General features: G+C 40.2%; 1 protein-coding gene across 4 annotated transcripts in view; it reads left to right on the forward strand.

Annotated features, from left to right (window-relative positions):
* The first annotated feature begins 2,941 nt into the window (after positions 1–2,941).
* LOC117760192 (gamma-aminobutyric acid receptor subunit gamma-3) overlaps positions 2,942–12,689 on the forward strand; it is a 50,603-nt gene continuing 40,855 nt past the window's right edge. For all 4 annotated transcript variants that reach the window (XM_034583029.1, XM_034583030.1, XM_034583031.1 and 1 more), the window contains exons 1-2: positions 2,942–3,284; positions 3,503–3,645. In XM_034583029.1, coding sequence (XP_034438920.1) covers positions 3,232–3,284; positions 3,503–3,645 — 196 coding nt within the window. In that variant the 5' untranslated portion in view covers positions 2,942–3,231. The remainder of the gene's footprint in view (positions 3,285–3,502; positions 3,646–12,689) is intronic.

A 12,689-nucleotide genomic window follows, 5' to 3' on the forward strand; every position in this document is an offset into this window, starting at 1 on the left:
ATCAGGGTTATCCAGGTGACGTGATCAGGGTTATCCTGGTTATTCTGGTGACGTGATCAGGGTTATCATGGTGACGTGATCATGGTTATCATGGTGACGTGATCATGGTTATCATGGTGACGTGATCATGGTTATCATGGTGACGTGATCAGGGTTATCATGGTGACGTGATCATGGTTATCATGGTGACGTGATCAGGGTTATCATGGTGACGTGATCATGGTTATCATGGTGACGTGATCAGGGTTATCATGGTGACGTGATCATGGTTATCATGGTGACGTGATCATGGTTATCATGGTGACCTGATCAGGGTTATCATGGTGACGTGATCATGGTTATCATGGTGACGTGATCATGGTTATCATGGTGACGTGATCATGGTTATCGTGGTGACGTGATCATGGTTATCGTGGTGACGTGATCAGGGTTATCGTGGTGACGTGATCAGGGTTATCGTGGTGACGTGATCATGGTTATCATGGTGACGTGATCATGGTTATCATGGTGACGTGATCAGGGTTATCCTGGTGACATGATCAGGGTTATCCAGGTGACGTGATCAGGGTTATCCTGGTGACATGATCAGGGTTATCCTGGTTATTCTGGTGACGTGATCAGGGTTATCCTGGTTATTCTGGTGACGTGATCAGGGTTATCCTGGTTATTCTGGTGACGTGATCAGGGTTATCCTGGTTATTCTGGTGACGTGATCACAGTTATCGTGGTGATGTGATCACGGTTATCGTGGTGACGTGATCAGGGTTATCGTGATCAGGGTTATTCTGGTGACGTGATCAGGGTTATTCTGGTGACGTGATCATGGTTATCGTGGTGACCTGATCAGGATTATCCTGGTTATTCTGGTGATGTGATCAGGGTTATTCTGGTGACATGATCAGGGTTATTCTGGTGACATGATCAGGGTTATCGTGGTGACGTGATCATGGTTATCGTGGTGACGTGATCATGGTTATCGTGGTGACGTGATCAGGGTTATCCTGGTGACGTTATCATGGTTATCGTGGTGACCTGATCAGGGTTATCCTGGTTATTCTGGTGACGTGATCATGGTTATCATGGATATTCTGGTGACGTGATCATGGTTATCGTGGTGACATGATCAGGGTTATCCTGGTGACATGATCAGGGTTATCCTGGTTATTCTGGTGACGTGATCAGGGTACTCCTGGTGACGTGATCAGGGTAATCCTGGTGACGTGATTAGGGTTATCCTGGTTATTCTGGTGATTTGATCAGGGTTATCCTGGTGACGTGATCAGGGTTATTATGGTGACGTGATCAGGGTTATTCTGGTGACGTAATCAGTGTTTCTTGGTGACGTGATCAGGGTTATCCTGGTGACGTGATCAGGGTTATCCTGGTGACGTGATCAGGGTTATCCTGGTTATTCTGGTGATGTGATCAGGGTTATCCTGGTGATCAGGGTTATCCTGGTGACTTGATCAGGGTTATCCTGGTTATTCTGGTGATGTGATCAGGGTTATCCTGGTGATCAGGGTTATCCTGGTGACTTGATCAGGGTTATCCTGGTTATTCTGGTGATTTGATCTAGGTTTTGCTGGTTAACCTGGTTATTCTGGTGAAGTGATCAGGGTTATCCAGGTGACGTGATCAGGGTTATCCTGGTGACGTTATCAGGGTTATCCTGGTTATTCTGGTGATGTGATCAGGGTTATCCTGGTGATCAGGGTTATTCTGGTGATTTGATCAGGGTTATTCTGGTGACGTGATTTAGGTTTTGCTGGTTAACCTGGTTATTCTGGTGACGTGATCAGGGTTACCCTGGTGACGTGATCAGGGTTACCCTGGTGACGTGATCAGGGTTATCCTAAAGTGTTTAAAGCTCCACTGCTACAAACACCACTGTCTAAACACAGCACAACAAGAGCCCTTCAATTACAAACACTGCTACAAAGGGTCCTTTCTACTGTATTAGGTACCATACCAATTAGTAGCATTCGGCTGCTATAAAAAGCTCTTGCAGCACATTGATATTCAAGCTTTCAAATGAATAAAATAGAGCAGCCGCATAAACTCAAACTGCAGGTGCATCATCAAAATAATAATCAATAAATTAGAACTATGAAAAGATGATATACTTCCTGTACTAAAGTCAGGAGACTTACCCACTGAGTTATCCAGCTCCATATAAAACATGTATACACACATTAAAAATGTAGATTCATGTATACACACAGATGTATACATGTATATATAATTATTAATAAATATGTAACATATTCATATGTAGCTTTTTAATGGGATAGTTCACTGAAAAATGAAAACTCACTCCATTTCTACTCACCACTAAGCATCGCTACTTCTGCTAATGGACATTTAGGCTAAAAACAGTGTAATTGACGCGTTTTGATTCAAATGGATTGACACTTGGATGAAACCACACAGGGCAGTACGGAGGAATTTGGTTTTTTTTCTATTGTTTTATACGTTTGAAGAAGTGGTCACCATTTACTGCAATTGTATTGGATTTGGCTGCTGAGTGTTTACCCCTGAAACTCCAGAAGTGTTGTGTGGACTCAAGCACTTCACTCACCCCTCCGTCAGCATAGTGGTGAGTAGATGAGTGAATTTTCATTTTCCGGTGATGTATCTCTTTAAACTATGAAATTGAAGTGCCAATATTAAAATGCTAATATATATTATTGATTAGGATTAGCTTCTTTTAGGTTAAAGTTTATGCTACAAGTATACATGATTTATCTTAAAATATTGTTCCAAAGTATTTCTTTCTTTCAAACCCAGTTACAGAGGCATGTTCTGTATTTGGCACATGTGCCCACACGTGCTGGAGAAAGAGAAAAGAGAGCTCATCATCATCATCATCATCGTCGCTCCTGTTTGCAGGAGAACTGGAAGTAGTCCTTCAGAAAGTGACGCGCACTTACCCACAGAGGAGTTGGTGATGAATTGGAGGAGCTCTGGATACACTCAGATTGCGCGCACCCGCGTCTACGACCAGCAGTGCGTCCGCAACCGAGGATGAGACCGCAACTGCGAGAGAGGCTGCAGCTTCGCGTGGAAACGACCCGCGCGGAAGGATGTGACAACTCCGTCTTCAGACTTTTAACCATGAGTGCATTTCTGCTGGATTACAAACTATGACGCGCTTTTCTCCGGCTCTGTGACACGCTCCCGGCTGCGCTGCGCCCTCTCACACATCTCCACTTGTTGTCATCCTGCAGAAACATGTCAACCAAACCACTGGCCTGTGTCCTACTGCTGTCACTGCTTCACACCTGGTGAGTGGCGCACTCTCCTTTGTGGCGCATCTGCGTAAAAGGCGAATCCACGTTGTGTTCCAGCAAAGCGCTGCGCTGCGAATGTTTGTCACCAAAAGTAAACTTTGTGTGAGTTTATGTGCAGGAGCCGCGTGGACGTGATCTTGATGTCTACATGTGTGCACAACAACACCGTGCATGGCATCGCTTGTTTTAACCCCCTTCCTCCTCCTCCGCAGCTCTCTGACACTGGAGTACGAGGACTACGAGGATGTCACAGTGAACCAAAGGCTGGCTCCTAGATCACAGGAAACCGACGCCACGGAAATACTCAACAATCTGCTGAAAGAGTACGATAAGAAGCTCAGACCGGATATCGGAGGTAATGTCACCTTTGTCCCTCATGTTCTGATAGATGTGTTTTCATCTAAAGAGCTGCACACTGCAAATACACAGCGTGCAGGGAGCTGAGGGACGTATGGAATTCACACGGAGCATATTGAGTTCAAAGTGACCTGACCTGCAATAACATCATATATGAACAAATATATGATGTCTGTCAATCATTAGTCAATTGTAATTAAATCAATACTAATATATAATCTTTAACACTTCATTAAAAAGGCTGCTTTTTACGATATGAGCCTGTATATCACTTTAAATACATCGATTGTGCTATAATGTAATGAATGAGTTGCTGGAACATTTCTACAACAGACATTTATCACTATGCTTTTGTTGATATAATGCTACAGTGGTCTAAGTGTCACATTGTGCTTTTGATCAAATGGCTGTGACGCCTACATGACAGCTCATCGTCTGCTTCAAGTGTGTTGGGGGGGATATCATTGAAAATGAAACCCTCAGACGTAGACTACATGTCACTGGGGGCAGCATCAGCAGGTCGAAATCAGTCGTTTGAGTTCATTCATCACATTATTTATTGTGTTTAAACTGTAGATATTCTATTTGATTTATATCTGTATATATCCTTGCATTTACATAGCATGTTTCCTGGTTCATTACTTTAACTGATGTCTATTTTTGGACTGTCCTCTTTGCTGCTACAACACAGCAAATTTCTCCATCTTACCTAATATCATCTTATAAACAAACTGTCTTCATAAGTTTGCAACTTTTGAATTCTGTACAATATGATAAGCACGGGTTTGCTTGTCAGTGTAAGAAGATGCTGGTAGCAGCCGTGCAGTCAGCTGCTCATGTACACAGTCCTAAGTGAAGCGGGAGAGGACACAGTGTGGTCATGTGCTGAAAGTCTGGAGTCTTCATTTTGGATCCATCAAGGATATGAGACCACGTCAGCTGTTTATCTGCCATGTTTTGAATTACACTTAACTAATCAATAGGCGGCAGTGCAATTGTTAAAACAAAGCCATGCAATCAAGAATAGGTTTATTTAAGGTACACCTATCATTTTATCAAACTGACTAATATTACAGAGAGATATCTTACTAAAATATCCACAGGTACAACAAGCTGTGAAGAAATTTGATTTTAGCAACATATTCTTGTCTGTAAATGTAATTATATTGTAAATATACTGTAAATCAGCAGTCATCAGTTCAGTAATATTTGAGATTTTTGTGAATTTTTCATATAATCAGGTAGAGTAGTTTGACTGAATGGTAGTTAAGGTGAGGTCCACACTTGAAGGTAATGATTAAATAATATTTGCTTAAAATGTAAAAAGAAAAGAATAAAATTCCTCATAATATCAGAGGAGAGATATAAAAAACATGATTTTTTTAAGAATACCTGGAATATGACGAGCCAAGTTGAAATTTGACCCTCTTACAGATCTAAGTAATAATAGATTAACAATATGAATATAGGGAGGTTTAAAGGTATAATCTTTCTCTCTCTTAGGCTGTGCACAGTCTAATCTTAGTTTCTGTCTTCAAGTGAGAATGACCCACTTCTTCAGATGTTTGTTGCCTACCCGCTGACATACAGTAGCAAAGGTCAGCATGTAACTCATCAGCTTGTCTTCATGAATACAAATTACATTTGGAGATTGAAACTTTCAGTGGAGGAGAGAGATATGAGTGCTACAATTCAATGACTCTTGTGCTTTTTCCATTTTCTCACGTCATGTGAGATGATCAGACCATGTGTTACTTGTTGGTTTTGATGAGCCTGGCTCTGTTACTCCAAATGTCTGTCAAGCCAACTTCTATCTCTGTAGAAAAATCCATGGTTTGTGTTATTTTTCAACCATCAGAGTGAAGAGTCAGCTGTCTCTGTGAGACAGCTGACTCTTCCACGCTGTTTTGTTTTAAAGCAACGGTCTTGAGAGGATGCGATATCTCAGACATGATTGCCTCTAGTGCAGTTCCAGTTCTAAACCTGCCTGTACTCTTGTCCTGTGTTGATGCTCTGGAGCTACTTCAGAATTATTCCACGTCATTAGTGAGTCCTCCTCAAACAGTTCTACAATATACTGTCACTTTGTATTGTTTGTGAGCTGGATGGTATGAGCAGAGGTTTTTATAAACAGTCTATGGTGCAGAGTGAATTTTGTGTTCATCCTACCTAGTTTATCTGGAATGAAGATTTTTATAGTTGATGTTTTTCCTAAAATTAGATTACTTCTCTTCATGTGTGGCCAGGGGCGCCGCTCAAAATGTTGGGCCCTATGAAAGAATGTAATAAACACGGACACAGCAGCCGAAGCTTGAAAATTGATGCAGGTCTATATCGGGTATTTTGGTACAGGTGCTTGGAGCGGAAAGAAAGGCCGAAAACAAACATTGAAAGTTTAATTTCACATACTATATAAACAAATCATTAATAGAAAGAATTTTAAAGTAAATTAAAGGCAAAGTCTTTTTATTCAGAATTTTTTTTTCTTTCTTAAGTCTTTATTAACCTGCCCACCATCGATGAGTCGACAAAGACATACTGACAGCTAATAATGTTAATAAAAACACAATTCCAAATCAATGCTAACCGTGTTGGATGTGTAAGCTGGTTACCAACATGTTTGCCACTAGGGTTCAGTATGTTTGGGTACTGGTGCAACACTTTCTTCCAATGCCTAGACGGTGCCAGAACGATATATTTTTCATGGTTAAGCACATAAGGACAGTCAATGATAAGAATAGATTTTTGCATTGCTAAGGCAAAATTAAAAAAAGTTTACTTGATTTAAATATACAAAAATATGTACATGCAAAACTCTTCCTAAATTTACATAATAAAAAAAATCACATAATTAAGAATACCTAACTAAAATAATGTCTCCCCACATTGCCAGCTGATGTGTTTGACAGGGGGTCACCCAAGTAGTCAAACACAGAGCCTCCCTCTGCTTTCAAATGTATCCATGTGTCTGCAGATGCTTCATTAAGTTTGTCGTGTTCCTCAAAGTTTGAAACACGAGCTGCACGTCACGGCGTCAGAATCATTTTGCGTGAAATACAGCCGCACTTTCAACCATTTAGCTTTCGGCATTTTGTTGTTGTGTCGACTAGAGGTAGCTACTAGCTAACTGTAGGCTAACAAACCTATTTGCTACATTATCACATTGTACTGCCCCAAGTGGTCAACAATAAATGTTAATACAAACTGAAAATTAATGCTGTTTGGCCACACCCAAAGAACATTTGTCAGTCTAATTGGAATTGGCTCTAAAATAACAATATTCAATGATTATAAATCATGATTGATTGAACTGCCATATTTATGAACAGGGTTCAGTGGGACGTTCTGGGTGACAGCAATGTTCACCTCATACAATACACAAGTCAATGCTACGGATCAGAGCTGTGCAGCATTTTTTTGCAAGAATATGTTGCAAGTGGCTGTGACCTATAAATTCACCACGTCTAAGCAGATGGCAGAAGAAAATGTTATCCTGGAGCTTGACCGGGCAAAGCCTCTCTCTCTCTCTCTCTGGACAACTGCCTCAGTGTCACCCTGGGTCCAGGTTTGCAGCCGCCCTGTACCTGTCGCAGTAAACTACATCAAGAGTTACAGGACAACTTCACCTAGTGGGACTATTTTACCTTGGAGATCAGCATTAAAGTTATGAGCTCTCACTCTGCAGCTACATTTGGGGAGCAAAATGTCCCCAGTAGTAAATTTTTCACTGACAAAAAAAGGAAATACTCAAATTGAAGAACCTCAGTAGACTGAGGGGAGGCTGACTGATGATAGGAGTCTTTGGCTTTCAGGGGGCAGCCCTAATATGATGTGCATATCTATGCTTTATAGGTCGCTGCAATGACACAAGAAAAAGACAGTAACTAATCTCCGCATTGGCTCCGCATCCTGTGTTGTGGATCAAATGCACAGAGCAGACCAGACAAGCCAACAGTGTCTCTCCAGTACAGGAAGTTGCCAAGTATAGTTAATTTGTAATTATTCATGCACCTTACGGCAACACCACAAGAAAAGCCTCAAGATTACGCAAGCATCCAAAATCTGCCTTGACCTTTTGAATGAAGTACTTATTTTCTTTCTTAGATGAGAAAAATCTATTCCACTCTCGTTTTGATAGCTACATCCAATAAGTGATAAGCTAAGCTTAGTTTCAAACATGCACTCATAACAAACATAAATGTACAGATGACAAGTTTAAGATGGATAATTGTACTTAACTGTACAAGTTTGACTATAGCTGACCAGCTGAGACTAATACAGCCAGTGACGTCACAGACTGCAGAGAAACAGTTTTTCAACCGCACGCTCCTAGGTTTGTTGATTTTCGTTAATTACTGTTTGTTATTTTGCTACTTTGGACTCAGACATTATTTAATACGTTAAGCTGCCAGTTGACTTGAATTAGACGTCAGGCCACCTCATATATCACACATTCACACAAGCATTCATCCACCTCGTCTCTGCAACGGGACCCGCAAGCAATTCAACTCACGGTAAGAAGACAATAAATATGTGCTATGTGTTGGAAGTCTCATATGGCGTCTGACTGGCTTTAATATCAAAAGGAGGAACGAAAGCCAGAACAGTACTGTCACATGGTGTCTCCTAACCAATCACAGTGACTTCCTGTTCGCTGCAGGGTGACTGAACTCAAAGTAGAACTACAACCTGTCATATTCACATTTTTGTTGGTGTTTGCATTGAATACAGAAGACAATGTGTTTTTAGGGTGATTTTTTAATTTTGGACTGAGCCAGACCGAGCTAGCCTTTCCTCCTGGTGCTATTTCTTATGATATGCTAAGCTAACCAACTGCTGGCTCCAGTCATGGATATTACAGTAAATAACAAAGGTGCAGTTAATCAAATAACCATACATGCATTTCCACACAATGAACCGATGTCCTCCTGTGCCCCTTGAGGATCCAGGGCCTATAGTGGTAATTGAATTAGGTAACTGTAGGGTCAATCCTATTCATGGTCTATCATCTGTATTACTTGAGTATTATATTACATCTGTTACTATGGATACCACACCAGGTAAACTCCATTTGACAGAGAGAGGACGGAAAGAACAAACCGGTACACTGGACATCACTGCCCACACATCGAGCCGTGAAAAAGACATTTTGACGTTGTCCTGAGAGAGATGATCTCACTCTCACATCCTAAGTGTCACTTTGACTCTAATATCTCCTCATGCATCCAAACCCATATGGTGGTTTTTTTGTGCTTCACCCTGTGGCCCCTTTCAGGTGATTTCATTTACCTCCCTCCACGCTCTAAATCCTCGCCTGTCTCTCGAAACACATACAAAAAATAATTCAGTGTAATAAGTTAAAGATTTTCTAACAGTATCAGGAGACATATGGACAGAGCACCACCCAGGCATATATGGTGATGAATCAGCTGGTAGCCTCCTAACCTGATAGAAAGAAAATGACTCAGTGAGGGGAAAAACAGGGGAATGAATCCTATCCCTGGAAGCTAATGGCACCTATTACCTAAAAAAAACAATCCTGTAGAGTCACACTGTGATTAACTGTATATTTACATTTATATAAATCATTCTTGTCAGGAAAACTTGATAATTTATCCTCAGGACCACTAAGTGAAATAGGGCACAAGTGAATTGTAATACTGAACAAGTTTGCCCAAGTTGCAGGAATTATACATTTACAGAGGACAATTTCTGTGTAGCCTTGTACACAAGCTCACCTCTTAGACCATTTTGTAACCGATCAGGAGCTTTCGATTAAATGATAGTGTTTAAGCACTTTAAACTTTACATTTTTTCTCTCTTATTTGCCACTTGAGGGCAGTGGAAACAAGCATTACTTACATTTAAGATAATATGGAGAATGTAAAATCAAGTAAATCAGCTGTTTATCTTGACAAACTAACTCTTACAATTCACATGATAGTGGATGGAAAAGTGCATTCATTTACATTTTCTTTTGCAGATTTTTCATTTTCATAATGTTTTGTAGCCAGAGAAACTAGTGGATGACATTATCCCACCATGTTAAAATGCCAAATTTGGAAGCTGTGATGCGTTTGAGGTGCCTCGCTCCAACAAATACATATTGAATAAATTGTGATTGTATGCATTAACTGTAGACTATATAGATAGACATCACAGCTTCCAAAAAGTGAAGCCAAAAACCTCTTAAATGCCCCCTGGTGGCTGGTGGTCGATAGGTCCTTAACTTGTCTCCTCCATGTTAATGGATGGACTTTGGACCACACTAGAAATTCATAGTACAAAGATACTCTCAAAGATGGTTTCTGTCATTTTAGTTCTTATCACACTGGGATTTGATTGTTTTGATTAATTATTTGATCCAAACAGGTTGAAATTTGATGGTTGACAGCTGAGACTGATTAACGATTGGTTGAAAGTGTGTGTCGACGGGACCTCATACTGCAGCTCTATACCCCAGTCTCTACTGCGCACTCTCTGGCTCCAAATGACGTCCTCCGTGCAAGATGGCTGCGTTCGTATCCAGGATATTTTGTCTTCTTTTCTGGATAGAGGGAGGAGATGGAGACACGTTAAAATCATTATATACAGACTATGAAAATGACTTCATTTATGAAGAAGGAATTAAACATTTTATGGATGTTCTGCTCGTCAGTTGTCAACCACTGAATGAGGTGTCTAGGTAATCAACACAGTGACCTTTTCACCAAGCAACCTTAGACACACCCACACACACAACTCATATTCTTTTATATAAATAACACATGTTTTACCAGTCATTACAGAAAGCTTATTGTACAGCCAACCTTTTTATCGGTCGTGGATTATGTTGATGTCATTTATAGGCACTTATCTGCCTCTGTCCTTAAACCTCTTGATGCAGAATATCTTTGCACCCTTGGATTCATAACTACAGACGGCTTAAGAAGGCATCATGAGAAAGTGGGTGGCAGTTGTTGGCTGAGAGAAGAGAACAACAAAGCCTTATTTTTATCTACAAAGTACAGATTGGCAAACCTCCTGGGTACCTGACATCTCTTTTCTGCTATAGCTGACCTTCACACGGAACTAGGTCTCAATAGTTTTATGAGAATCAAGGAAACATTTGAGAAAGATTGAGAAATTGACTGTTACAATTTATTAATCCCACAAGTGGAACAACATGCAGAAAAGAGCTAAATTAGATGAGCTAATCCCTTTTTAATCTCATTAAATCTGTTTTAGCTGACTCAGGGCCGACTCAATGTTTGTGTCTTAATTGAGCTTGTGTATATATTGCTTTAATGTTATATATTGTGTGTTTTTTACATTGCATTTAATGTTTATTTGGCTTTATTTCTTACGTGTTCATAATTGTTTTTACATTTGTGGATTATTGTTTCTTATATTGTAAAATTAATCAAGATATATTTGAAAAACTGCTTTCTCTCACTGGCATACCCTGTATAAATAAAACATTTGAAAATTCTGAATAAGGGCAGGGAGAGAGAGGAAAGAGAGGAAAACTCTGACAGAGAGAAGCCACAGTAGAAGTGTGATATTAATGCATGGAGAGAGAGAGAAGATGTACTAGAAGAACAATAATTGCTCAGTGCACGATGAGACTTCCTCCAGCACTCAAGGCCCATAGCAGCATAACTATGAGATGGTTCAGGTCTCACCTGAGCCAGCCCGAACTATAAGCTCTATCAAAGAGTGAAGTTTAAAGTCTAACTTTAAATGTAGAGATGGTGTCTCTCTCTGGAACCCAAACTTCAAACTGATTCCACAAGAGAGGAGTCTGGTAGCTCTAGGATATGCCTCCCATTCTATACTTTTAGATACTATAGGAACCATAAGTAAGTCTGTATGTTGAGAATGAAGTATTGATCTATTGGTATGATGAGATACTTTCCAATATACAAGATAAAAGTCAAGAAGTGCGTAGTCTAGTTTTATTGCATAGTGTTTCGCAAATTGTGTCTCATACATCTAGCCTCATAAATAATTAAAGCTGGGTGTCATCTGTGTAAAAAGTCCCAGCACAAAACCTTGTGGAACTCCATGAATAACTTTTGTGTGCATCGGAGTCAGTGAGTAAATGAGCTACAATAAATCTACAATAAATATGATAAGTATGACTTTAATCAGCCTATTGCAGTTTCTTTAAATTGATCCAGTAGCACCAGTAAAGAGAAAAGTCCATTGTCTGAGGCTAAGAGAACATCATTAGGATCTTACAGTAGCACTGTTTATGTGCGTGGATGGGTTCTAAATCCTGACTGAAAGTCTTCAAACAAACTGTTCCTGCACAAATAATCATGTAATTGGTTTGTAAAAGCCTTTTCAAGGATTAAAGAAATGAAGGGGTGGATATAGGTCAACAGTGTTAAAATATCTGGGTCAAGGGTTGACTTTTTAAAGTCCTGGTTTAATTACTGTAATCTCTGCAGTGAGCAGCCTGTGTCTAAAAGACAAGTTGATGGTTAAGATAAAAGAACTATTAAAGTCAGCTCAGAGAGATCTATAGAAGGGAAGCAAATAAATCAGGCATTACAGTTGATTTGAAGGCTGCTGTACAGGACAACGCTTGACCTACCACCAGTTATGGGAAGAAAGTGATTAATTTTTCTCTGATGAATTGAAAGAAAATTGTGAAGAAGCTCATGAATTCATTACTGCTGCAGGAACAGGCAGCTCAATAGAACTATGACTCTCTGTCAGCCGGTCTACACTGCTGAAGAGGAACCTGGGGTTGTTCTTCTACTAATGATGAATAATAAGAGGATCTGGCATTATGGAGGCTTTTATTGTAGGCTATTAAACCATCTTTCCAGGCGAGGTGAAATTCTCCCAGTTTGGTGAAATGCCAATGAACCCCAACACTTCCTTTCTGACAATCCGGAGGTCTGCTTTAAGGCATGTGTTAGTGAATTGTACCATGGAGCTAATCTCCTCTGATGCACTACCTTCTTTTTCAGAGGGGCAGCCGTGTTGAATGTTGTACGCAACGCAGCTGCTGCAAGATTAACAAGATCATCTTCTTGTGTGGGAATAAAG

This window comes from Hippoglossus hippoglossus, chromosome 4 (assembly GCF_009819705.1).
Source record: "Hippoglossus hippoglossus isolate fHipHip1 chromosome 4, fHipHip1.pri, whole genome shotgun sequence".
Lineage (NCBI taxonomy): Eukaryota > Metazoa > Chordata > Actinopteri > Pleuronectiformes > Pleuronectidae > Hippoglossus > Hippoglossus hippoglossus.